Raw genomic sequence first — 24,390 nt, forward strand, 5'->3', positions numbered from 1 at the left:
AAAACCAAGCATCTGCAATGGCCATCCCAGTCCCCAGACCTGAACCCAATAGAAAATGAGTGGGGTGAACTGAAGAGAAGAAGCGCCAGCACTGATCTGGGAATCTGAAGGATCTGGAGAGATTCTGTATGGAGGAATGGTCTCTGATCTCTTGTCAGGTGTTCTCCAAACTCATCAGGCATTATAGGAGAAGACTCACAGCTGTTATCCTGGAAAAAGGAGGTTGCAAATAAGGGGGCAAAAAATTGTTCCCAATGTGTTTTGGAGAAAAACATTTATTTCATAATGTGATTTTCCCCCACTTTCAATTCTTTTCCTTCAATGAAAGGTTAGATTTGTGCTATTTTTTTTTTTTATAAAATATGAAAAGGATAAACAATGCAGATTTATTTTTTACAGCCATCTTTGATCATATTTACCAAGGGGGCAAATAATTCTGACCATCACTTTGTGTGTGTGTATATATATATATATATATATATACAGTGCAATGCATAAGTTTAGACACCCATGCTAAAGTTGACTAAAAAGAGGAATAAAAAATCATATTTTGGAAATTGAACTTAATGCCTTAATTTAAAAAATTAGGAAAAATCCAACCTTTAAGGACCCCAATTTTCTTTGTGAATGAATAATGTATCATAAATAAATAAATGTTCTTCCTTGAAATACATGGTGCATAAGTGAGTACACCCCTATGTTAAATTCCCATAGAGGCAGGCAGATTTTTATTTTTAAGTATTTAAAAAAAAAAATTTTTAGGATACTATGCATCCTGATAAAGTTCCCTTGGCCTTTGGAATTAAAATAGCCCCACATCATCACATAGCCTTCACCATACCTAGAGATTGGCATGGGGTACTTTCCATAAGATCATCTCTCAATGCAAATCAAACTAGCTTTTAGGCTAACTGAAATAAAACCATGCCAATCTCTAGGTATGGTGAAGGCTATGTGATGATGTGGGGCTATTTTAATTCCAAAGGCCAAGGGAACTTTATCAAGATGCATAGTATCCTAAAAAAAAAATAAAAAAAATACTTAAAAATAAAAATCTGCCTGCCTCTATGGGAATTTAACATAGGGGTGTACTCACTTATGCACCATGTATTTTAAGGAAGAACATTTATTTATTTACGATACATTATTCATTCACAAAGAAAATTGGTGTCCTTAAAGGTTGGATTTTTCCAAATTTTTTAAATTAAGGCATTAAGTTCAATTTCCAAAATATGATTTTTTATTCCTCTTTTTAGTCAACTTTAGCATGGGTGTATTCACTTATGCATTGCACTGTGTATATATATATATATATATATATATATATATATATATATATATATATATGTATGTGTATATATATATTATATAGATATAGATATAGATATAGATATGTGTATATATATACAGTGCCCTCCACAATTAATGGCACCCCTGGTAAATATGATCAAAACTGGCTGTAAAAAATAAATCTGCATTGTTTATCCTTTTGATCTTTCATTCGAAAACTGTGCAAAATTCTAACCTTTCATTGAAGTAAAAGTATTGAAATTGGGGGGTAAATCACATTATGAAATAAATGTTTTTCTCCAAAACACGTTGGCCATTATTATTGGCACCCCTAGAATTTTTTACGAGTAAAATATCTCTGAAGTATATTCCCATTAATATTTACCTTTTTTTAGCACACCAGGGTGACTAGTGTCGTGGAAATTTTAAACTGTATATTAAACTAACCATGTTTATAACATCTAACCTTATTTAACATCTAACATTGGAACAGGATGTACTGTACGAAACCAATGGAAAACTTGTGTCTTTGACTATGTGCGTATGTATGTAAAAATAACTTAGTTTTGGGAAATGAAACTAGACAGTCTGTTAGAATCTTGTGATTACAGATGAAGTCACCACAAGATCAGAGTTTGCTTTACCTAGTAACAGAGGGGTTTGCATATGAAGAACCAATCAAATAGTGGGGATATTATGTAATGCAGCCTGACATTTATGCCATACCTCTATACTATAAAAACTGTTGTATATGTGTTTTACGGTGGGATGTCTCAATGGAATTTGTCTGAGATCCTCCGGCCTTGATTCTTCTTGGGAGAGTTCTCTGAGAACTGCTCGAAGACTCTCCCGGCCGTTATTAAAGCATTTAGAGGACATTTGCTGAAAGTCTGTCTGTTCATTTCTGCTGCGCAGCAGGTCAGTTTAGGGAATCAAGTAAGTTAGAGTAAGAAACTCGGCCAGATGTCGACTGAAGACGCAAGAGCTGGAGTATAAAGGTTATTAAGTGTCGATTGTAGACGCTCTGTGTCGATGAGTAGACGCAACAGTTTTATTATTTATTAAGTGTCGATTAGTAGACGCTCTGTGTCGACAGTAGACGCAACAGTTTTATTTTAGATAGTCAGGATAAAGGAAATTCCTTTACACTAGGAACATGAAACTGTCCAGCTAAAAAATGTCCACTGTCCAAATCCCGTTAATCATCCATCACAATGAGTAAAACCAAAGAATATAGTTCTGATGTGCATTAAAAGATTGTTGAGCTTCACAAAATAGAAAGTGGCTGTAAGACAATAGCTAAAGAATTGAAAATCCCCATTTTGACCATCAGGGCAATAATTAAGAAGTTCCAATCAACTAAAGATGTTACGAATCTGCCTGGAAGAGGACGTGTGTCTATACTGTCTTAATGCACGGTGAGGAGGAAAGTTTGAGTGGCCAAAGACTCTTCAAGGATCACAGATGGAGAATTGCAGAGATTAGTTGAGTCTTGGGGTCAGAAAGCAAAAAAAAAAAAAAAAACTACATCCCCACATGTTGTTTGGGAGGGTTTCAAGAAAAATCCTCCTCGCTCCTCCAGAAACAAACTCCAGCAAATTTAATTGTCAGACATGACTGGAACTTCAAACGGCACAGGGTTCTGTGGTCAGATGAGACTAAAAAAATAGCTAGATGGGTTTGGTGAACACAAGGATAAAAAGTACCCCATGTGTTCAATTTAATATACCGTTGGATCGTGGATTCTATCAAATATCAACAGATAAAAAATCAAAACCTGACGCCTTCTGCTAGAAATCTTATAATGGGCTGTGGTTGGATCTTCCATCAGGACAACGATCCAAAACAAACATCAAAATCAACACAAAAATTTGTTGTGGAGCACAAAATGAAGCTTCTGCCATGACCGTCCCAGTTCCCTGACCTGATGAGTGGGCTGAACTGAAGAGAAGAAGCACAAACATGGATCTGGGAATCTGAAGGATCTGGAGAGATTCTGTATGGAGGAATGGTCTCTGATCTCTTGTCAGGTGTTCTCCAAACTCATCAGGCATTATAGGAGAAGACTCACAGCTGTTATCTTGTCAAAAGGAGATTGCAAAAAGTATTTAATAAAAGGGTGCCAATAATTGTGGCCAACGTGTTTTGGAGAAAAACATTTATTTCATAATGTGATTTCCCCCCCACTTTCAATTCCTTTACTTCAATGAAAGGTTAGAATTTTGCAAATTTTTTGAATGAAAGATCAAAAGGATAAACGATGCAGATTAATTTTTTACAGCCAGTTTTGATCATATTTACCAGGGGTGCCATTAATTGTGGAGGGCACTGTGTATATATATAACCATTATAATTTGGCAGAAACTGCTATTTGAATTTATGTCCTGGTGCCTGATAATTTATTAAAAACGGAACTATTATTATGATTATTTATTTGTGATCTTAAATTATAATATCTTTTTATCATCTTACCAGACCATGTAACCTTTTGAATTGAAGTTGCGTGTGAGGCGTTGCATTGCACCAGGTGTGTTCAGTGGATGTTAGATGTTAGCATGCATCTGTCATGCTGCTGCAGGTCTGTGTGTAGTAAGAGGAGCTGCTCAGAGCTTATTCATAATTCATAGATCAGCTCGGCATGACTTATTACATTTTTCAGTACAGCATCATGTGTTTCTGCTCTGAACCTCTACAGCATCCTGTGATCACGGTCCGTCTCCCATAAGTGTTACCACAGATGTAATGATATAATGCTTTTGTTGTCAACAGTTTTTGTAATGGAATACCAGCATGATTACTGATTAGTGTATATATTTGTACTGATTATATTTTTTTAAGTATGTGAAATGACACATTATGCAGCAAGAAGTGTTTTAAGACATAGAATATTTATACTTGCTAACCCAGAAGTAAATAATATATATTTTATTTATTATAAATAATGTATATATATATATATATATATATATATATATATATATATATATATATATATATAATAAAATAATGTATAAATAAATAAAATAAGCACAGCTATTTCAATAAAATATAATCAAATTTGATTATATTTTATTTAAATAGCTGTTTATGTTTTACATTATTTTGTTTTATGTACATACATACATACATACATATATATATGTATGTTTTAAACATATATGAAACATATATATATATATATATATATATATATATATATATAATATATATATTTTTTATATATATATATATATATATATATATAACATATATATAATTTATATAACATAAAATAATGTATAAATAAATAAAATAAACATAGCTATTTCAATAAAATATAATCATATTTTTGGGAAATCCTGCTTACTGTTTTTCACGGTAAATAATAAGATAATTCTTTCATTGCACTTTTTAAAAATGTTATATTTAAATGTTATTCTCTGAATATAATACACTCTGAATATTATACTTGTAATGCTCCACTGTGACCACATGGAGGTGACATTACAGGGCGATATGCATGAGAGAGAGCGTTTCAGAAGTGCAGGCTGGCAGGGAGAGATCTCGGTCTGTGATCCTCCACAGATTCCCTCCCCCTGCTGCTTCATCTAACATTCCCTCTTTCACTATGATTTCCTCCCTTTGTCATTTGGCCTCAGCTGCGGGGGTGAGGCCGGGACATGAGCTGCCCATCGGATCATAAATATCAGTGGTTTGTGTCTGACTTGAGACTGTGATGGACTGCTTCATTCCTCTGTGTTCCTTTGGGTGGAGAACGTTCTCTTTGGCCTGTTTTTTTTTTTTTTTTTGCCATTCATTTTCTGGCTTCCACTTCCTCTTTGGATCCTTAATGTTTATATTTGCCTGTTTCTGGCTTCTCTTTTAATCTGCCTGTATAGTGTTCATCCTCCTCCTCTTTCTCACTGTTACTTGCGAGTTTCATACTAGATGTTTTGTTTCCCTCCTTCTCTGCTGTTTTTCTTTTTCTCCCTTGTCATGGTTTGGCTCGCTCAGTATAGGATTTAAGGAATAAAGAAATCATGAATGAATCTTTGAGATCTGTTCCATATTTGTAGCGTTTCGACCATTTTCCACCCTGTCTCTGATTTCTAGATAACACAGGCTGTTTTTCAATATGTAAATGACCTCTGTTATGATTGGCTAGCCTCTTATTATGTGAAGTTAGAATCCACACTGAGTTGCTGAATGCTGATTTTCATTGTAAACACGGGTGGTCGTGTGTAAATGTGCTCATGGGTCTGTCAATACTATGGTAATGACCTGCTTTATTTATATCTTTTTACAATATTTCTGTGTCTACTTAGTACATCAAACTCTTTCATTTCGTTAGAGCAAGAAAACCCCAGGTTTGAGAGACAGAAAAGCTGGAAGTGAAATCGGTCCGTGTGGATGGCAGAGGTATAAAAACTCTAGATCCTGTGCTCAGTTGCAGACTTTGAGGTGATGTTTTGCTGAGGATGATGTAATTGTAATGTGTTAACAGTGTTGGACCGCTCTGGCTCTGGGGGAATTTGTTTCAGTATGATGTAATAAACAGCCCCTGAGGGGTAGTGCCTGTCCCAGTGGGAGTTCAGTCCCTGGAAAAACTTCCCTGAAATCGCACTGGTACAGATTCACACTTACCGGTTATTACAAAGATGGATGGATAGTTAGTTGGATCTCGATCTAACCTTAATTTATAATTTTCCTCCTGTTCCTAACAATCCATCCATCTATCCAACTAACTAAATAATCAACCAACTAACGTCTATCAATCAAGTAGGGTTAGTTCAGTTTAGTTACCTTATTTTCTCATGTCTCTCCTGTTCCTAACTAACACCTATATGGATATCCATCTAACTAACCAATCAATAAGCTAAATTATATCTACCTTATTTTCTCCTGTTTATCCCTTTACTCACTAACATTTATGTGGCTATCCATCCAACTAATCAATCAACCAACTAACTTCCATATAGTTGGTTAGTTTGGTTTAGTTAGGTTACCTTATTTTCTCATGTTTTTTCTCTCTCCCAAACCAACGTTTATGGGCATATCATCAATCTATCCAACTAACTAACCAGTCAACTCACTTCTATCTTTCCATAGTTGGTAAGCTCAGTTTAGTCACCTTATTTCCTTATGATTCTCCTGATCTTAATTACTATTGATGTGGTTATCTATCTATCCAACTATCTAACCATTCAACCAACTAGCTCCTATCTGTTCATCTAGTTGGTTAGTTTTTTTCATTCATTACTGGATGAATCAGCGTTTTTGAACGAATCTTTTGAATGAGTGATTCAATAATTCACCCATAAATACTTTGCTTGTTTCATTACTGAATCAGTCACTGTTTTTGAGCGAATCTCAAATGATTTGAACTGATTCAATGACAAATACATTTTTAACAGTCTCTTGTCGCCACCTACTGGTGTAACGATGTAATCGATAATTGAATTCTCCGGTATGATTTTGTCAAAGCTTTAATAGACACAAGCAAATCGTTGTCATTTAGGAATAAGATCACATGGGTGTTTGAATCGAGAACGCGACCTTTTTACGATTAATTGTGCAGCTCTAGTATACATTCATCTATCCCCCTAACTAACTAGTCAACCAACCAGCTAACTTCCACTTGTGCATCTAGTTGGTTAGTTCAGTTTAGTCACCTTATTTTCTCCTGTTTCTCATGTTCCTAGTAAACACCTATGTGGCTATCCATCCATCTATTCAACTAACCAACCAACTAACTAACTAACTTCTACCTGTCAATGTAGTTGGTTAGTTCAGTTTAGTCACCTTATCACCGTTCTCCTGTTCTTTACTAACATCTATCTATGTCGCTGTCCATCCATCTATCCAACCAACTAAACAAATAACCAACTCACTTCTATCATCTAGTTGGTTAGATCAGTTTAGTTACCTAGGTTTTTTTATTTTTAACTTGTTTCTCCTGTTCCTTAGTAACATCCATTTAGGTATACATCCATCTGTCCTTCTAACTATTCAATCAATCAACCAACTAACTTCTACCTGTCCATGTAGTTGGTTAGTTCAGTTTATCCACCTTATTTTCTCCTGTCTGCAAAGCCACTGATGCTCACAGAGTAGAAAACAAGGGTCTGTAAAGAACATGAGATGTAACTTTGCACCGTGTGCTCTCTGTCACGGCCTCAGCCCGCCATATGGCCTTGTGTGTGTGATCCTGCTGTAGTGTGGACTCTGAAAGACCTCTCAAATACCACATGACCCATAAACCTTCGGCTCCCAGAGTGGATCAGTGACAGGGGACGTGTCTGGAGGTGCGTTTGGACTGTTAGACGTGCTCTGTTAGAGAAAAAGACGAGCGTGAGAGAGATGCAGAGGTCCCACGGTTCAGGTTACAGCTCTGGCTACAGCAAGAGGTCGAGAGACAGTTACAGAGAGACTCGCGCAGCGAGAGAGAGAAAAGGGCTGTCAGGGGAAATTGGCTGCCAGGCTGCTTGATTTGTGTCTCTGCTTGGCTCCTGCCAGCACAATAACCTCCCAGCATTCCTCTCATTCCTCTTCACTTCCAGTGTCCTCACACACACACACACACACACACGCTCACGCGCGCGATTCCATACCTACAGCTGTCGTTGAATTTCACACTGAAAACTCAACGGCAGAACGGATGAATTGGTTCGCAGATTTACAATTGAGAGAGCAGCTGAATTAAGCTGTCATGTGGAGCTCATCGAAAAGGTTTTAGATAGTTAACGTTTAATTAACTTGATAGAAAATGTTAATCAAATGAAAATAGCTGATTAAAATCGAGAGATATGCGAATAACAGACACACAGACTGACATTTCTGTAATTTATAGATAGATATACTGTATATTCTATGACTAAAATACACACACATGTACCGTATATATCTTTTATTCTTTTAGTCTCAACATGATGGCAACATGAAAGGACAAAGCATTTGTCTTTCATCAAAATGTAGATATTTCACATCTGAAATGACTTTGTTTGGTATCACCTGCACATCTATGGGTCATAGTTTGACGTCTATGTTAAACATAGCCAAATAGCCATTTAGATTTTGTCTTAGCAAATTGTCAGTCTAGTCGAACTCGATTCTTGCATATAGCCTACTATAATGCATTTTCACAATCCAGTCAATTCCCAATGGAACCTTAATTTTTCTTTTCAGGAATGCATTTCAAGAGTTAAATGGGTCGCTAGTGGCATTTGTTTTTCTGCGGCGCAATGGACACCTAATGTAATTGCAAAAATAATTAGATAATTGCTCCTTCCACCCTTCTTCCTCTTAATTTCACTTTATTTATATAGTGCTTTTTACAATATACATTGTTCCAAAATGAATAGGAATTAATAGAAATGCTCAGGTAGTTTAACAATTACAATTGATCACCATTCTCCTTTTTATTATATAAATATTAACAGAGATTATAACACCTTTATTTCCAGGGAGTGCGATGAACCCATGGCTCACTCGGCAAGCTCCGCCTCCAGCCTGGACAGCCACGCCCCCTCCGACTGCAGCCAATCACAGGGAGTTCGGTGGGAGGAGCAGCAGAAGGTCATGGCATTAGAGCACCTGTGTGGGGTGTTCAGAGTTGACCTGGGTCACATGAGGTCACTGCGTCTCTTCTTCAGGTCAGACGAGATCCTACCAGCGTCCAGAATTGATTTTAAAACCCTACTTTTAAAAAATAAAATGTTTTAGTTATATTTTATTTTTAAAGTTTCCTATTTATTTGTACTTTCTGAAATGTATATCACTAAATGTAATAGTCTCTAGCTTTTTTAAAGTTATATTTTCGACTGTTGTGTTAAATCTTTTTCATAAGGCTCTGTCTGTATTATGAAACACCTCATATATTTAATTCACCTCCTTGTATTATATTACTGTTCTCATTTTAGGGAATTTAATTAGCTATTGATGCAAGGTATACATCATTATTCCTTAACCTCAGGCTGATTTTGTTCAAGGTATTAAACTATTTCTGAGGTGTGAATAGAAATCTAATGTTTCTGTGGTTTATGGAACTATTTATGCATTAATAGTCCTTTTATGAAAAGGAAATTCAATATAACAAATATTATTACCAACTAAAAATCATAAAATAAAATAAAAGAAATCATCATAAAGGTACTCACAGGAACAGCACATCCTGGTCCTTTAGTGAACTGGTATCACTGTTCATCTTGTGTCCAGACTAGCCTTATGAGAGTGCTTGTTTTTCATGTGTGTGTGTGTGTGTGTGTGTGTGTGTGTGTGTGTGTGTGTGTTTCAGCGATGAGGCCTGCACCTGTGGGCAGCTGGTCATCGCCAGCAGAGAGAGCCAGTACAAGATCCTTCACTTCCACCACACGGGGCTGGATAAACTGGCCGAGGTGTTCCAGCAGTGGAAATGCTGCAGGGAGACACAGCTCAAAGACCAGGTCTGAACACACACACGCATTTTCAGTTTTAAACATCATGTGAACAACAGACTCTCATTTACAGTACACTAACATTCAACAGTTTGGGGTTGGTTGGTTTTTCTCTATCCTCATCAATGCAGTAAAAAAATACAGTAAAAGCAGTAATATTGTGAGATAACAGTACAATTTAAAATAACTGTTTTCTATATGAATATATTTTAAAATATAATTTATTTCTGTGATGACAAAGCTGAATTTTCAGCATCATTACTCCAGTCTTCAGTGTCACATGATCTTTCAGTAATCAGTCTAATATGATGATTTGATGCTCAAGAAACAGTTATTATTATTATCAATGTTAAAAACAGTGATGCTGCTTCATATTTTTTAGGAAACAGTAATTCATTTTTTCAGGATTCTTTTATGAATAGAGTTCAAAAGATCAGACCTTATTTGAAATAGATATTTTATTTTTTTGTATCAAAAAAATCTACTGTAGTGTTTCTTGGCAGTTATTGGTTTAAATTAAAGTAGTTGAATAAGTTATCGTTAAATTAATTGTTAAATTAAATAGTTAGTGGAGAAAAACAAAACCCATTCACATATGGCCAAACACATTTAATTTCTATAATGTGGCGGGAAATTATTTATTTTTGAATCAATTTGTTATTGGTTTTATAGGTCAGTGTTAGATTGTATCATAAATACCAGGATCACTATATTATTAATTAATAATGTATACATAATTAATATTAATAATTAAATAATAACAATATTTGCGTATTACACATTTACATATTATTAAGCCTGTCTTTTCGCTGGTGGAGAAACAATTTTTTTCAATAATGTGAATAAGACTATAGGGACATTTATTCAGAAGGTTAATGGGCTTCATTTTGAATTCATGTTGTCTTAAATGTATCACGTTTAGTTTGGAGTATGAACATAAGCGGATTAATTCTATACACGTTATTGCTCATGCATTTTCTCTCCCGTTCTACCTCTTCCCGCTCCAGGTGTCGGATGAGAAGTCGTGCATGCACTTTTCTATCCGTAGACCCACGTTACCGTCTGCCGAGATGCACCCAGAGGAGCGCCTGTATCGGCGGCTGGACGTCAGCTCTTGGCTCCGGCATCTGAACAACAGTGGCCAGGTGGTGGAGGACTACAAGCTCAGGAAGGTCAGACTGACTGACAGCTGTCACTCAACATTACTTTTCTAAGTCGCTCTTTTCAGCTATGTTAAATTGGAATGGCATTATGGCTCTGATTGTAACAATGTTTGTCTGAGATGTGTGGATCATGTTTAGAGGTCCTGTTTGATTCTGACGGGCATTTCAATCAGGTGATCTTCTTCGGGGGTATCGATCCGTCCATCCGTGGCGAAGTGTGGCCCTTCCTGCTGCACTACTACAGCTACGACTCCTCCTCCGAGGAGCGTGAAGCCTGGAGACTGCAGAAGCGTGTGGAGTACCAGGAGATCCAGCAGAGGAGGTTAGTGGTTAGACTACACTCTTACAATAACTATATCTTCTATATAGAACCTTTAAAGAGTTCTGTTTTCCACCAACACTGTTCCTGTGTCCGCCCTCGAACCGTTCCGTTGGTTCCGGACAGGAAAGATCGGTTCAGCTCCGGCCCTAAATACTTGCTGGTCTCGAACGGAACTGTCTATGGCGTTGCACTTCATTGCTCTTTATAGTGAAATCTATAAATCTGTGCCTAAAATGAATGCTCGCCAAATGCGAGTAACATTTACCAGTAACATTTTTATGAATCTAACAATGCAATGTTGTGAGAACATGTACGTTAACGACGCTTGGGACAGTTAACGAGGTCTCAAAGGTTTAAGCCTTGCTGATTTAAATATTCAAGCGCGTTACTCGCAAGCTATGCGGGAAGTTTTCTGTGCAAACATCTAAAGCGCGCACCCAGAAAAGCCTCGTCTCAGACAGCGCGTGAATACTGAATTAAGCTCCATTTAACATTTGAACAGGCATATTCATTTACATTTACATTTAGTCATTTAGCAGACGCTTTTGTCCAAAGCGACTTACAAATTAGGACTAAATTAAGCGAGTCATCGCGAAGAGGCAAGAAACAACGCAAGAAGTGCTCAAAATACGAAGTTCAGGCATTGTTCAGAGTAGCATAAGCCCGATAAGCGAGGATTTAAAGGAAGAGATGGGTTTTCAGCTTTTTTTTGTTGTTGTTGCTGTGCTCACGGAAGAGATGGGTTTTCAGCTGTCTTTTGAATGTTGTCAGGGATTCTGCATTCCGGATGAGGGTGGGGAGAGCATTCCACCAGCATGGAACTGTGAATGAGAATGTTCTGGAAAGTGATTTTGTGGCTTTCTGTGATGGAACCACGAGACGTCGCTCGTTGACCGATCGTAGGCTTCTGGTAGGGATGTAGGCTCGTAGGAGTGAGTGAAAGTAGGAGGGAGCTGAGCCTGTGATAGATCTGTAAGTAAGCGTCAATGTCTTGAACTTGATGCGAGCAGCGAGAGGTAGCCAGTGCAGAGAGATGAACAGAGGAGTGACGTGGGCCCTCTTGGGCTCGCTGAAGACAAGACGAGCTGCAGCATTCTGAATCATTTGTAGCGGTTTAGTTGCACATGATGGAAGTCCAGCCAGAAGAGCATTGCAGTAGTCAAGCCTAGAGATGACCAGGGCCTGGATGAGAAGTTGTGTTGCATGCTCAGTTAGGAAAGGCCTGATCTTCCTGATGTTGTGCAGCGCAAACCTGCATGATCGAGCTGTCTTTGAAATGTGATCTGTGAAGGTCAGCTGGTCATCCAGTATTACTCCAAGATTTCTGACCGACCTTGATGGGGTGATTGATGATGAATCTAGCTGGATAGTGAAGTCGTGTTGTAGAGATGGATTTGCAGGGAGGACGAGAATCTCAGTATTTGCCAGGTTGAGCTGCAGGTGATGTTCCTTCATCCATGTCGAGATGTCCGCCAGACAGCTTGAGATCCGTGCAGCTACTGTGGGATCATCTGGTTGAAATGAGAGGATACATAAATAATATTCATAAATAATATTCATACAAAATTATGTCAAAAAATGCCCGTCTCTGGTAAACAGTTGAGAAAGAAAACACGTTTGTATCATTATATTAGAACCGTGCATTCGGTCTTAAAGTGACAACAGCCTAATAATCCTGCTGCCATCTGTGTCATTAATGTTAATCAAACAACAAAGGAAAAAAAATATGATTCGCTGCTCTTGACTGAATAACTTTTGTAACTTTAATTAATCTCTGTAAAACAGTGGAGACTACGCAGTGTTATTTTACATGTCTGAAAAGTGAATTTTCACTGGTATCTAATATTTTGATGTCATAACTGTCTGTTTTTGCAAAAATAGTTTCATTGCCGGGTGAAATATATTTATGGGCAGTACATTTTAAAGTCACCGGCTTTTTGGCAGGTGTGGCAAAAAGTTAGTTTTACGCGTAAGAGAGACTCAGTTTGCGAGAGAGCGACTGAATCAGCGGTTTAAGTTTCACTATCTCCAGAAAGGACAGGTGAGAGTACCGGAAGTTTATGCGAGTATCACTCCTGGTGCTGTGAACAGCAAAACAGAAGTGCCGCACTGCGTGCACAAACACCGGGACGTGCACTGTTTGATTTTAGACGGGTTATAGTCAGGTAAACAACACATAGCAGCATTACGTCACCGTTCATTCCTCAAGTCAGTGGAAACACGCAGCCGGTTTGCGACAGGCTCCAAGTTTGCCTGGCCGAGAACAGGATCTGGCTCAAGAACACAAACCATTGTGGTGTTATTTTAATTATATTTTATGAATTAAGCAGCTTGTAAACACACTTAAAACCCATTCAATGCAATCATTAACCCATTTATGCAATCATTCAAGACATTCCTCCTTATAATATTGAACCTTTTTGAACCCTAGGGCTCTATAAAGGGCCCAATTGAACCTTTTTTTCTAATAGTGCTGCTGATCTAGAAGCCAGATCTTTTTTTGACTGAACTTTATGCTTTCCTAGCTTTCCCAACTTTTGTGGGAATGTGGAAAGACAGTGTTAATCTTTTTACTTTTTTTGTTTTGTTTGGTTTAGTCATATTCTCATGTATTTTACATCTGTTTTACTTTTAAATGTATGTATTTTGCAGATAATTTTATCCAGTGCATTCAAAGTATACATCTTATCAATATGTGTGTTTCCGGTTATTTTCCGTGTTCTACCAGTCGATCTTCAGGAACGGGCTTTTGTCAGAAATGTGCTATTTTGATAAAAAGGTCCAAACCATTTATAATTTAAACATTTTTAAAATGATTTATAAACATTTTGTTTGAGTAAATTAAGTATGTTGTTGTAGATTGTTTTTTACAGAGCCTTTAAAGGGATATGGTGAAAAAATATGTGCCTACAAAAATATGAGATGGAAGGAAAAATGATATGTCAATCTTCCATTGTGTTCTCTCGCTGTGAATGAACGCAAAAGCATGGAAGTATTTTTTATTTTTTTTCTCCCATCTCATATTTTTCTATGTTGTTGTATGTTGTAGATGTGGTTGAATAAAGCAATAAGCCCCTTAGCTGTTCTAAATCCACTGTAAAACACGGCTTCAAGGGGCTTATTGCTTTTATAAAACGGTTACTCCATAAAAATATTCATTTTAATATTTATTTTATTCATAAAATATACACCAGCAACAAAAAATATGTAAGGGATAATGTAGAGCGAGGCGGTTGTTATAGCGAATACAACCCCGACAGGCTGATCAGGATCTTGAATCAGCCTGAAGGGGTTGTATTCACTATAACAACCGCCTCGCTCTACATTATCCCGCTTATTACATGGCTACCTACCAAATAAATAAAAAATTTGACACAAAATATTGATTTAAAAAGGAGTTTATTGATTTAAAAACGACTGTATTGCTTCCGCTAAAGAAAATAGTCCGTTCCGTCTCTACGGTTAGAATCCTGCGTCCATAGCAACGCTCTGTTTATCATGGCAACGGTGTGTTATCCTTAGCAGCGGTCTGATATCAAGAAATAACAGACCGCATTCTACATTAGATTTCAACCAAGCCATGTAATAAAACGTTATAACCATAGACTGTAAAAAAATATGGTCCGTGACGTCACCCGTAGGTTTCTGAAGACCGTTTTTGAAGGCTAAAGTGGGCGTGGCCGACCGTCGCCATCTTGGTTGCGCGTCACTCCCGAATTTATTTATTTTTACAGTCAGACAATTAGCTGAGGTAACGTGACGGCTAACAAACAGCAGACAAACGGCTAATGATGTCTAATGACCACAGCAGCGGGAATCCACCTGTCACTCAAAAGTGGACACCCTTAATTATGCAGAAATTTAAGGCTTAATATATTTTAAATTGATGAGTTATAAAAAAATTCACCCCCCTCACAGTTGTCATGAAGGGCAAAATTAGCTGTATAGACCAAAGCCACTTTTTGCTCCAGGCTGTAAACATGTTTTTTTTAAACAAATTAAAATGGTTTCAGTCATCATGATGCATATTTGCTGACAAATGTTTTCATCAGCAATTTCACTGGCAAGCTTAAAATTGAATTGAAATACTATATAATTATTTCTGTTTAAAGCCTATTTCTGTATTAGCCTATTAAGCCTAATTTCTGTTTAAAGCCTCTTTCTTGTTCGCTTCAGCGATTTGACTAGTATTAACTGTTTATCAAGGAGAATGGCGACTTCTAGTTGCAAGCCTATCTCCCCTCTGACTTTTGATGACGTACAGTATGCGATACACCCAGTTGTTAGATTGCTCACTTTTGTTTAAATTGGCTGGCTGACATAACCTGTTGTTTACAAAATGTGATATTTCTGGAGTCTGAAGCTGGAGACTTTCTATGTAAACTGAGCTGCTGTGACCTGAAACTGAAGCTAATCCTGAAGCTTTTCTAGTTAGCTAGATTGTGTTTGGGTTTGTGGTTTCTGAATCATTCAGAGCCTCAGCATGAAATCAGTGTAGCGGTGGCTTTAGTACACATTTAAACCACTTGCTTTTGTTCTCAGTCGTATCTCTGCTGCAATCTGATGAAAACGTTTGGCTATTAAACATTATTTGGCTGCAGATAGTCACTTTTGTTATTTCAATAACCAGAATTGCTCAAATTGTCAACATATGCCCTGGCAACAAATGTCTTCTGTTTTTCTACTTAAATATAGGAATCAATGAACAACTACATTTATTACATGGTCATTTGACAGTGATTATTACTTACATTCTGTCTTTTTTTATATACAGCAAGATTTTACATCCACTGTGAGTCTCTGAAGGGTTTTCTGGCAGCTGTGGTGTCAACCGAGCCATAACCAATCAATAATGTGTGCAGATGTATGCACTCTGTGGCTTAATGTGTTTCAGAGGAAATAATTAACTCAATCTATTAAATCATTGTCATGCCATTGATAGACCACTTATACTTGTGTTTCAGATTTAAGCACATTTTCATTCTTTATTTCTAGCACAGTTGCAGTATACATATGATACTATAGCACTTAAAAACATTATTTCATTATAGACTTATTTTAAATGTATTAAAATATTAAAATAAGACTTTTTTATTAAAATAAGACTTATTTTAAAATATTTATTTTTTTAAATAAAAGACACTATTTTTAGCTGTCAGTCAGCCACAAACATGATTGTGTGTGTGTATAATATATATATATATTAGTCTTATACTATAAGTTAAAATATGTTTTGCCAGCTAAAAAATATTTATTTTATTTTATGAATATACGTGTGTGTGTGTGTAATTCTACCACAGTTAAGAAATTAAAATGTCTTAAAAATAAATTAAAATGAAAATTATTTGAAATATTGTAAAAAAATAAATAAATACATTTTTAAATATTTATAGAACAAAATGGTAGTAAAAAGAAAATGTACAAAGAAAATATGTACAACTTGTAAAACAGGATTTCAGTGTTCTTATTGAAGCGTTGAATTGTGGGAATTAATGTAATAAATGTCAACACTCTTATTCTCTTGTAGTGATTATTTTTGTAGATATTTTAATCATTAATAGTGTGTGTGTGTGTGTGTGTGTGTGTGGCTGAGCAGTAAGCGCTCTAAGCCTCAAGAGGCCAGAGGGGGAGTCAGAGAGCGATGTGGGAATAGTTCACACAAACACAGGTCTCGAAACACTTACATGAAGTTGCATCAGGTCTGGCATCAATTCCAGCAAAACAAACAGTGTTAATGAAATCCCACCTGCTTGTTATGAGAATGTCTATAGCCAGAGGGACCGCAATGTTTCAGGACGGGAATGTTTTCACGTTTGACACGGTGCTTGATGTTCTGTTCTGTTCTGTTCTGTTTTCTCCTCCGACACGGTGCTTGATGTTCTGTTCTGTTCTGTTACCCCCCCTTTTCCCTGTTCTTTTTTCCTTCCTTTTTTCCTCCCTGTTTTTTCACTTAGTTTTTTCTGTTGTGAGTCCCGTCTCTAGTCTTGCATCGACTCTTCAGAACTGCTAATATTTATTCACCTCATCTTTTTATTTTTTATTTAAAAAAAAAAAAAAAATTTAGTGGTTGAACTCTTCCGTTTCTTCATTCCCTGTACAGGCTATCCATGAGTCCAGAGGAGCACAGTGAGTTCTGGAGGAAGGTCCAGTTCACAGTTGATAAAGATGTTGTCAGAACCGACCGAAGCAACATGTTCTTCAGAGGAGAGAACAACCCCAATGTAGAAATCATGAGGTTAGAGAACCACAAATCCATTAATCCATCTTCCCAAAGAAAGATTTGTGTACATGGTTAACACTTTACTGTAAGTTTCTGTATGTTAACATTAGTTAACTGCATTAAGTCAACATGAACCAACCGTGAAAATACTAGTAAAGCATTTATTAATCTTGGTTAGTTAATTTCGACATTTACTAATACAATCTTAAAATCAAAAGTTGCACCTGTTAATATTATTTAATAGACCGGCGTTAACATGAACTAACAATGACTAGTTGCATAATTATTAACTGAAGTTAACAAAGATTAATAAATACTGAAACAAATGTATTGCTCAATGTTACTTAATGTTAGTTAATGCATTAACTAACCGTAACTAATGGTTAATTAACTAACCGTAACTAACTATTGTAAAGTGTTACTGTTTATATTTGAAAACATCATGTTGACAGAATTTTCTAGAATTGAAGCTGCTTAGTGATACTTTAAAATGCCATTATATTATATTAGATTAGATTATAGATAGTAAATATGACTTTTAATAATAATCATATTATGTTATCTAATTATCTTAGTGTCCAAATACCCTTTGAGGCCACTGTGGCTATAAATTAGATCTCTATTTTCATGTTTGGTTATGGCTATTTCAGTGTACTATGTAACAAATCTGTGGCATTCCATTAATGATATATAATAATTGATTCAACAAAAAGCATGTGTTTGTTTTACATGATTATTTATTTAAATAAGGTTCACTGAAGTTGTATTTTTCCATCTCTCTCTCCCAGACGTATCCTGTTGAACTATGCTGTGTTTAACCCAGACATGGGCTACTGTCAGGGCATGTCAGATCTGGTGGCTCCTCTTCTGACGGAGATCCAGGATGAGAGCGACACGTTCTGGTGCTTCGTGGGTCTCATGGAGAACACCATCTTCATCAGTTCCCCAAGAGATGAGGATATGGAGAGGCAGCTGGTGAGGATCTCTCACACGTAGTCAATGGATAATTCACATGTTCTCTCTTATATAGTTGTGATTTGAGAGTAAATATTGTTATTGGTAATATGGTTATGTAAATATTTACTTTAATTAATTTTGCATGTTATTTCCTATTGTTAGGTTACATCACATAGATATTCTCATTTCATTGGTCAGTACAACATTCTAGAAATATTGAAGTGGTGTATTTGAGGTTTTATGTTATTTTTAGATGGGGTTGAGTTGAGTTGAGTTGAGTTGAGTTGAGTTGAGTTGAGTTGAGTTGAGTTGAGTTGAGTTGAGTTGATCTGATCGTAAGTACAAGGGCAAGCTGTTCCATAACTGAGGTGCTGCCATCAAAAATGATCCCCCTTAAGTTTTAAACGCGTCTTACAGTAGGTACAGACATCAACAGGGTATTGGATGACCTTAAAGACCTATTGGTCTGATGGTAAGAAAGAAAAGAAGATAAGATAAATAGTGTGGTGTGTTGTGGAAATAATTCTATTCGAGAGGAGGAAGGAGACAAGTCGAGACCTTTGAAAAGTCAAAGTATCAAAAATGTTTATTTCTTGCAAGAAATTGACATTCACATACAGAGCGCATCTGATATGAGAAGGCAAGGCGTTAGTTCCCTTGCCAAGGTTATATACCCCTAGACACATCCTGGGTAGGCTTCATCTGTCTCAAAAGATCGCTTTGTTTACCTTAAAAGGAAACATCCTTGTTCAACATCTCTTGTCTGACATAAATTAGATCTAGACAGAACAATACCATGCCTACTACAGGTTCCTGTTTTTAGCTGCCGCTCATATTCACACCTTTTGTCTATCTTTATTTCGAGCAACGCTGCACACATATTTTTCACACATTGGAGTACACAAAAGGACACTTGAAGTACAAAAGGTCACTTGAAGTACACTCTGTGCTACTCAGTCTCCTATAACTCAGGACATTTTGTCCCTGCAAGCTTGTCTTAACTTATGCATTTCTAACACTTGATTACATATCTTTAATAACGTGCTTTAGCTTATACAATTGTATTTCTTTAAATGCTGTTTTAAAAAAAAGTAAAAACACATCTAAGAGTAAAAGAACACATCTAAAAGTAAAAGAACACGTCTAAATGTAAAAGAACACATCTAAAAGTAAAAGAACACATCTAAATGTTAAATTTCTATTACAGGTGCCAAACCATTCAAGGACTATAGACAAAAAGTCTTAAATTGGATTCGATACTTAACGGGGAGCCAATGCAAACTAGCCAATACAGGTGTAATACGTTCCGTCTTTCTTGTACTCATTAAAAGTCTGGCCGCAGCATTTTGGACCAACTGGAGAAGAGAAAAACAAGATTGAGACCCCTAAATACAATGAATTGCAATAGTCCAATCTCAATTAAATAAATGCATGGATAACAGTTTCTAAGTCCTTAAATGGAAGGAAAGATTTAATTTTGGCAGTCGTCTTAAGCTGAAAAAATGCTTTATAAGAACTGAATTTATTTGTTTATCAAATTTGAGTGTTAAGTCAAAAATGACTTTTAAGTTTCTTGCTTGACAACTTACAGTGCTGACTGTAGGGCTAAGACATTTAGAAAGTTTTTGGTCCATCTGAACATACCAATATCCTAACACTTCATTTTTTGGGGGGGTTTTTTCGCCATCATGTTCTTGTCATGTTCTCATCTGATTTTAGCAGAAGGTAAAGCTGAAAATTGTCTACATAATCAATGAAATGAAGTCTGATGCTTATGAAAAATATTGGCTAATGGGAGTAGATACAGGGAGAACAAAACGGGGCCTAGAATAGAACCCTGCAGCACACCACATGTACAAGGAAGAAAAAGGAGGAAAGGTTTTCAATAGTTTCTGAAAGAGTTCTCCCCTTAAGATAGGACGAAAACCCATTTAAAGCTGATCCCCTAATGCCAACGTACTACGTTTTCTAAGTATTGAATGATCAATTGTGTCATAGGCTGCACTAAGGTCCAATGACACATTTACCCAAATCAAGCTAAAAAGCGTGTCTTTTTTTTTTAATGACAATCTGCATATGTGTGTCCAGATGTACCTAAGGGAGCTCTTGCGGTTGATGCTGCCTCGCTTCCACCAGCATCTGACCCGGTTGGGTGAGGATGGGCTTCAGTTGCTGTTTTGCCACCGTTGGGTTCTCTTGTGTTTCAAACGCGAGTTCCCTGATGCCGAAGCCCTGCGCATGTGGGAGGCCTGCTGGGCACACTATCAGGTACAGCACACTGGGGGGGTATTCCAGAAAGCAGGTGATTATGCAGCATGAGATTACTCAAAGTAAACGATAACCTCAACTTTCATTCCAAAAAGCGAAGGTATCTTTCAGGGCAAGTAGCCATAGCAACCTAACCTGCTCCGAGGCCGCTCCTGTTCCAGGGTTAGTTTGTTTCAGAATGTTCAGTCCATGATGGGGCTCCAGTGAGCATAACACATTTCACACAATATTATTATATAGTTGAATATTATAACAGTACATTGAACATGTCCCATTTTTATTCAAAGACCTTAGTAAAATAACATTGCTTTATGTAATGTATTTCTGTAATAAAATGCATTTCTGGTGCACTGTTTCAACTCATTCTTCACAATTAAATCAGCAGAACGTGCATAAAAATGTAAAGATAGTGTTGAAAAGTTTTCCTAGGTTAAATGTTACGTATTATGAGGTAATGTTAGTTTTTCTCTTTCAAAAGAAATGGGAACTGACTGTATTTGACCGCAGAAGTTTATTTCTCTTATGATTTTTACTGTCAAAATTCTGGGAGATTTCGGGTGAAAGTTTAAACCAGTGCATGATGTAGAAATGAAGCCATGGAAAGCAAGGACTAAGCTGTTCCTTAAATGCACTTCCGTTGGATAAAACAGGGGAACATGCTAATTCTTCCCCTCCAGATAAACGAATGGGTGTCTGTATCATTTTAAGGATCTGCAGAGTGTCTAATTAAGATGAGATGCTAATTATCATGCTTCCACAGAATCCATTTGCATACATTGGCATGGTAATAACGAGGTGATTTTGGGGAGCAAAGTGGTTTGTCTCCGTGTTGGCCCCTCATTTGCATGTCAGCATTTACTGCTTTTTAATTGGCTCATTTGGCCTTCCTGATTGGTCTAGCTTATGCGATCTGTCTTTTAATTGGTTGTTTTCGCTCAGTGTTTGGTGCAGGGTTTGCAATTGTATGTTTTCTGTGTACTCTGACAGACGGACTACTTCCACCTGTTCCTGTGTGTAGCCATCATTGTGTTGTACGGCGATGATGTCACAGAGCAGCAGCTTGCTACAGATCAAATGCTGCTGCACTTTAGTAACCTCTCCATGCACATGAATGGAGAACTGGTGCTGAGGAAGGTATGAACACACTCACTCACGCACACGCACGCACACGCACACTGACAGAGCTCCTCATGGTTATGTATGCTGTGTCTTTTTGTCATGCTGAGGTGATGCATCTCTCTTCCACTGCATACAAAACATCTTTTTCTCACAGCAACGTTAGCATGCCAAACCAGTTTTGGCGTCCAAACCAACATGGAGTCATCTCTGAAGAAATATTACTCAAAATCAAACTTGTCTCATAGTGATTATGATTACCTCATAATACCAACAAGCAGACTAGGTTGAGCAACTGAAAATACGTTAAAGAAATTGTTTGCCCAAAAATAAAACCTGTATTATTTTCTGTATTATTCAGTAGAACACATAAAAAAAGTGAATTTAAAACAAAACAAAAAAGATTTTATTTATTAATTGATTGATTGATTGATCTTCAATATAATAATTTATTTATTCATTGATTGATTGATCTTCAATATTAGTATTTATTTACTCATTGATTGATTGATTTTCAATATTTTTATTTTATATGTTGTGTGTTACAGTTTAAAAACACTATTAATCTTGTATTAATAATTCATCTCAGGTTTCTTTCCTGAATAAAAGGAAGTCGAATAATAATATAAATAATATAGTCTAATGATAAAATATAAAAACTACAGGAAAAAAAAAAAAAAAATCCTTTTGTGTTCCACGGAAGAAATAAAGTAATATGGGTTTGGAACGACATAAGGGTTAGTAAATTATGATGAAGTTATACGTTTAGATGAATTATTTATTTTAATGAGGCACTGAATTGATTACTGAATGAGTTACCTCGACAAGTTATCTCTTGATGTGTAGATTGAACATTCATTAATTAAATAATTTATTTTGCACATTTTATTTATTTACATTTATGCATTTGTCATAATAATATAATATAATCAATATTTTTTTTGACCTGTTTTTGTCTGGTATTTTTGCAATTCCCTGCAGTCAATCTCTCTTTCTCTTTGTCTTTTTCTCTCACTGTCTCTAATCTTAGGCACGTAGTCTGCTCTACCAGTTCCGCCTTCTTCCCAGAATTCCCTGCAGCTTGCACGACCTGTGTAAACTGTGCGGGCCCGGAATGTGGGATAGCCGTTACATCCCGGCCATAGAGTGTTCCGGAGAGCATCCCGACTCTCAGAGCTGCCCCTATGGAGGCACCGCCACCCCCGAGAGCCCACCCTTACCCAGCCCCAACCAGCCCAACCAGGGCAAGAGGGGCTCCAAGACACGAGACATTTTCACTTTCCGCAAGCACTCTTGACTCCAGCACTCCTCAGGAACGCTGTTACCCATAAGGCTTAGCCTCTGAGCCGCCATTCAGAGTGCTGGAATTTCAGGTTCTTCACAGCTGTACTCGATGCCTGGTGTGAAACACTGCCTCGTGCATCAATGCGTTCTGGGGTACCGACGTTGACTGCCTCTTTTGGAGGTTGAGGAACATCATTAACTTCATTAACTCGTGTCACATCAATAATTCAAAAGTACAATTATCACAAACAATCAAGTGTAAGTCTTCATCCATCTTTCATGAAGTCACATCTAGCGAACTGACATCTCAAGAATGTTTTTGCCTTCGTTTTTTATATCTACTATGTATGCATGTGTTAATGTTTGTGTGTGTTATGTCGAAGGAAGTTTGTGTTTTCAGTTTAGTGCGGGTTTGATCACTTATTTTTGTTTCTACTGTGTGCAGTCCTCAACTATGAAACAAACAATCATCCAAAATGAAGTGGGATGCTGTTATCAGTGGCTCTCTGATATTTACGATCATCTATGCCTTTCATATCCTCACAATAAATATGATATATAGATGAGAAAAGATATTTCTCTTCTCATTGAGTCACCTGGTTTGAGAGCTTGAACTTGAAATGTGAAAGCCAAATTTTTTACTTTATACATATATTGTGCACAATTCATCAAAAAAGCACCAAAAGATGATTTTGAGCTGGAGCAAATGTGGTTAACCTTTTAGTTATTACCATTATTTGCTAGAATAAATCATTAGTACTCAGCAATAAGCTGTTTGGTGTTATATGAAGGGGGTCTTTCTGACATGTTTACTTCAGTTGGTAAAGGAATAGGGTTCCTCATATTTACAGTAGGGTTTGAATTGCATTAAGCATTTTTCTTTCACATTAAAATCATATTATCACGGACATTGTTTACATTTTGTGGCTATTTTGAAACAGTATTTTGAAGTTTAAATGAATTGGCCCCATTTACTTTCATCGTAAGGGCCTCATTTATTTATTTATTTTTTAATGTAATTATTTTTTGTGATAAACATGTCACAAGGTTATGACAATATATGTTTTTACATTGCTTTAACTCATCAAAATAAGCATTTTTCAACTTTTTTATAAGTTATACAAGATTCAACTCATTTTTAAGTCTGTTTAATGTGATTTAAGTTTAAATGACTTAAACATCCAAGTTGATTGTACTTAACTTTAAATTCCCCCTGTAGTCAATAATTTTATCCTTTAAAAATTAAAACCAAAACTACATATTTAAAGTTTTTTTCCTTAAAAAAAAAAGAAAGATTCTTCATGCCTTAAAATATCTTGAATGTAACTCTACACACACACACCTCAATGTAGTTTGTGA

General features: G+C 36.5%; 1 protein-coding gene across 1 annotated transcript in view; it reads left to right on the forward strand.

Moving 5' to 3' along the window:
- Nucleotides 1–23,939, forward strand: part of tbc1d16 (TBC1 domain family, member 16) — a 34,848-nt gene extending 10,909 nt beyond the window's left edge. The window contains exons 4-12 of the mRNA XM_084413912.1: nucleotides 8,733–8,921; nucleotides 9,563–9,710; nucleotides 10,709–10,873; nucleotides 11,038–11,186; nucleotides 17,287–17,421; nucleotides 18,195–18,381; nucleotides 20,452–20,631; nucleotides 21,619–21,765; nucleotides 22,778–23,939. Coding sequence (XP_084270038.1) covers nucleotides 8,733–8,921; nucleotides 9,563–9,710; nucleotides 10,709–10,873; nucleotides 11,038–11,186; nucleotides 17,287–17,421; nucleotides 18,195–18,381; nucleotides 20,452–20,631; nucleotides 21,619–21,765; nucleotides 22,778–23,044 — 1,567 coding nt within the window. The 3' untranslated portion in view covers nucleotides 23,045–23,939. The remainder of the gene's footprint in view (nucleotides 1–8,732; nucleotides 8,922–9,562; nucleotides 9,711–10,708; nucleotides 10,874–11,037; nucleotides 11,187–17,286; nucleotides 17,422–18,194; nucleotides 18,382–20,451; nucleotides 20,632–21,618; nucleotides 21,766–22,777) is intronic.
- Nucleotides 23,940–24,390: the final 451 nt, after the last annotated feature.

Source organism: Rutilus rutilus, assembly GCF_951802725.1.
Source record: "Rutilus rutilus genome assembly, chromosome: 1".
NCBI lineage: Eukaryota > Metazoa > Chordata > Actinopteri > Cypriniformes > Leuciscidae > Rutilus > Rutilus rutilus.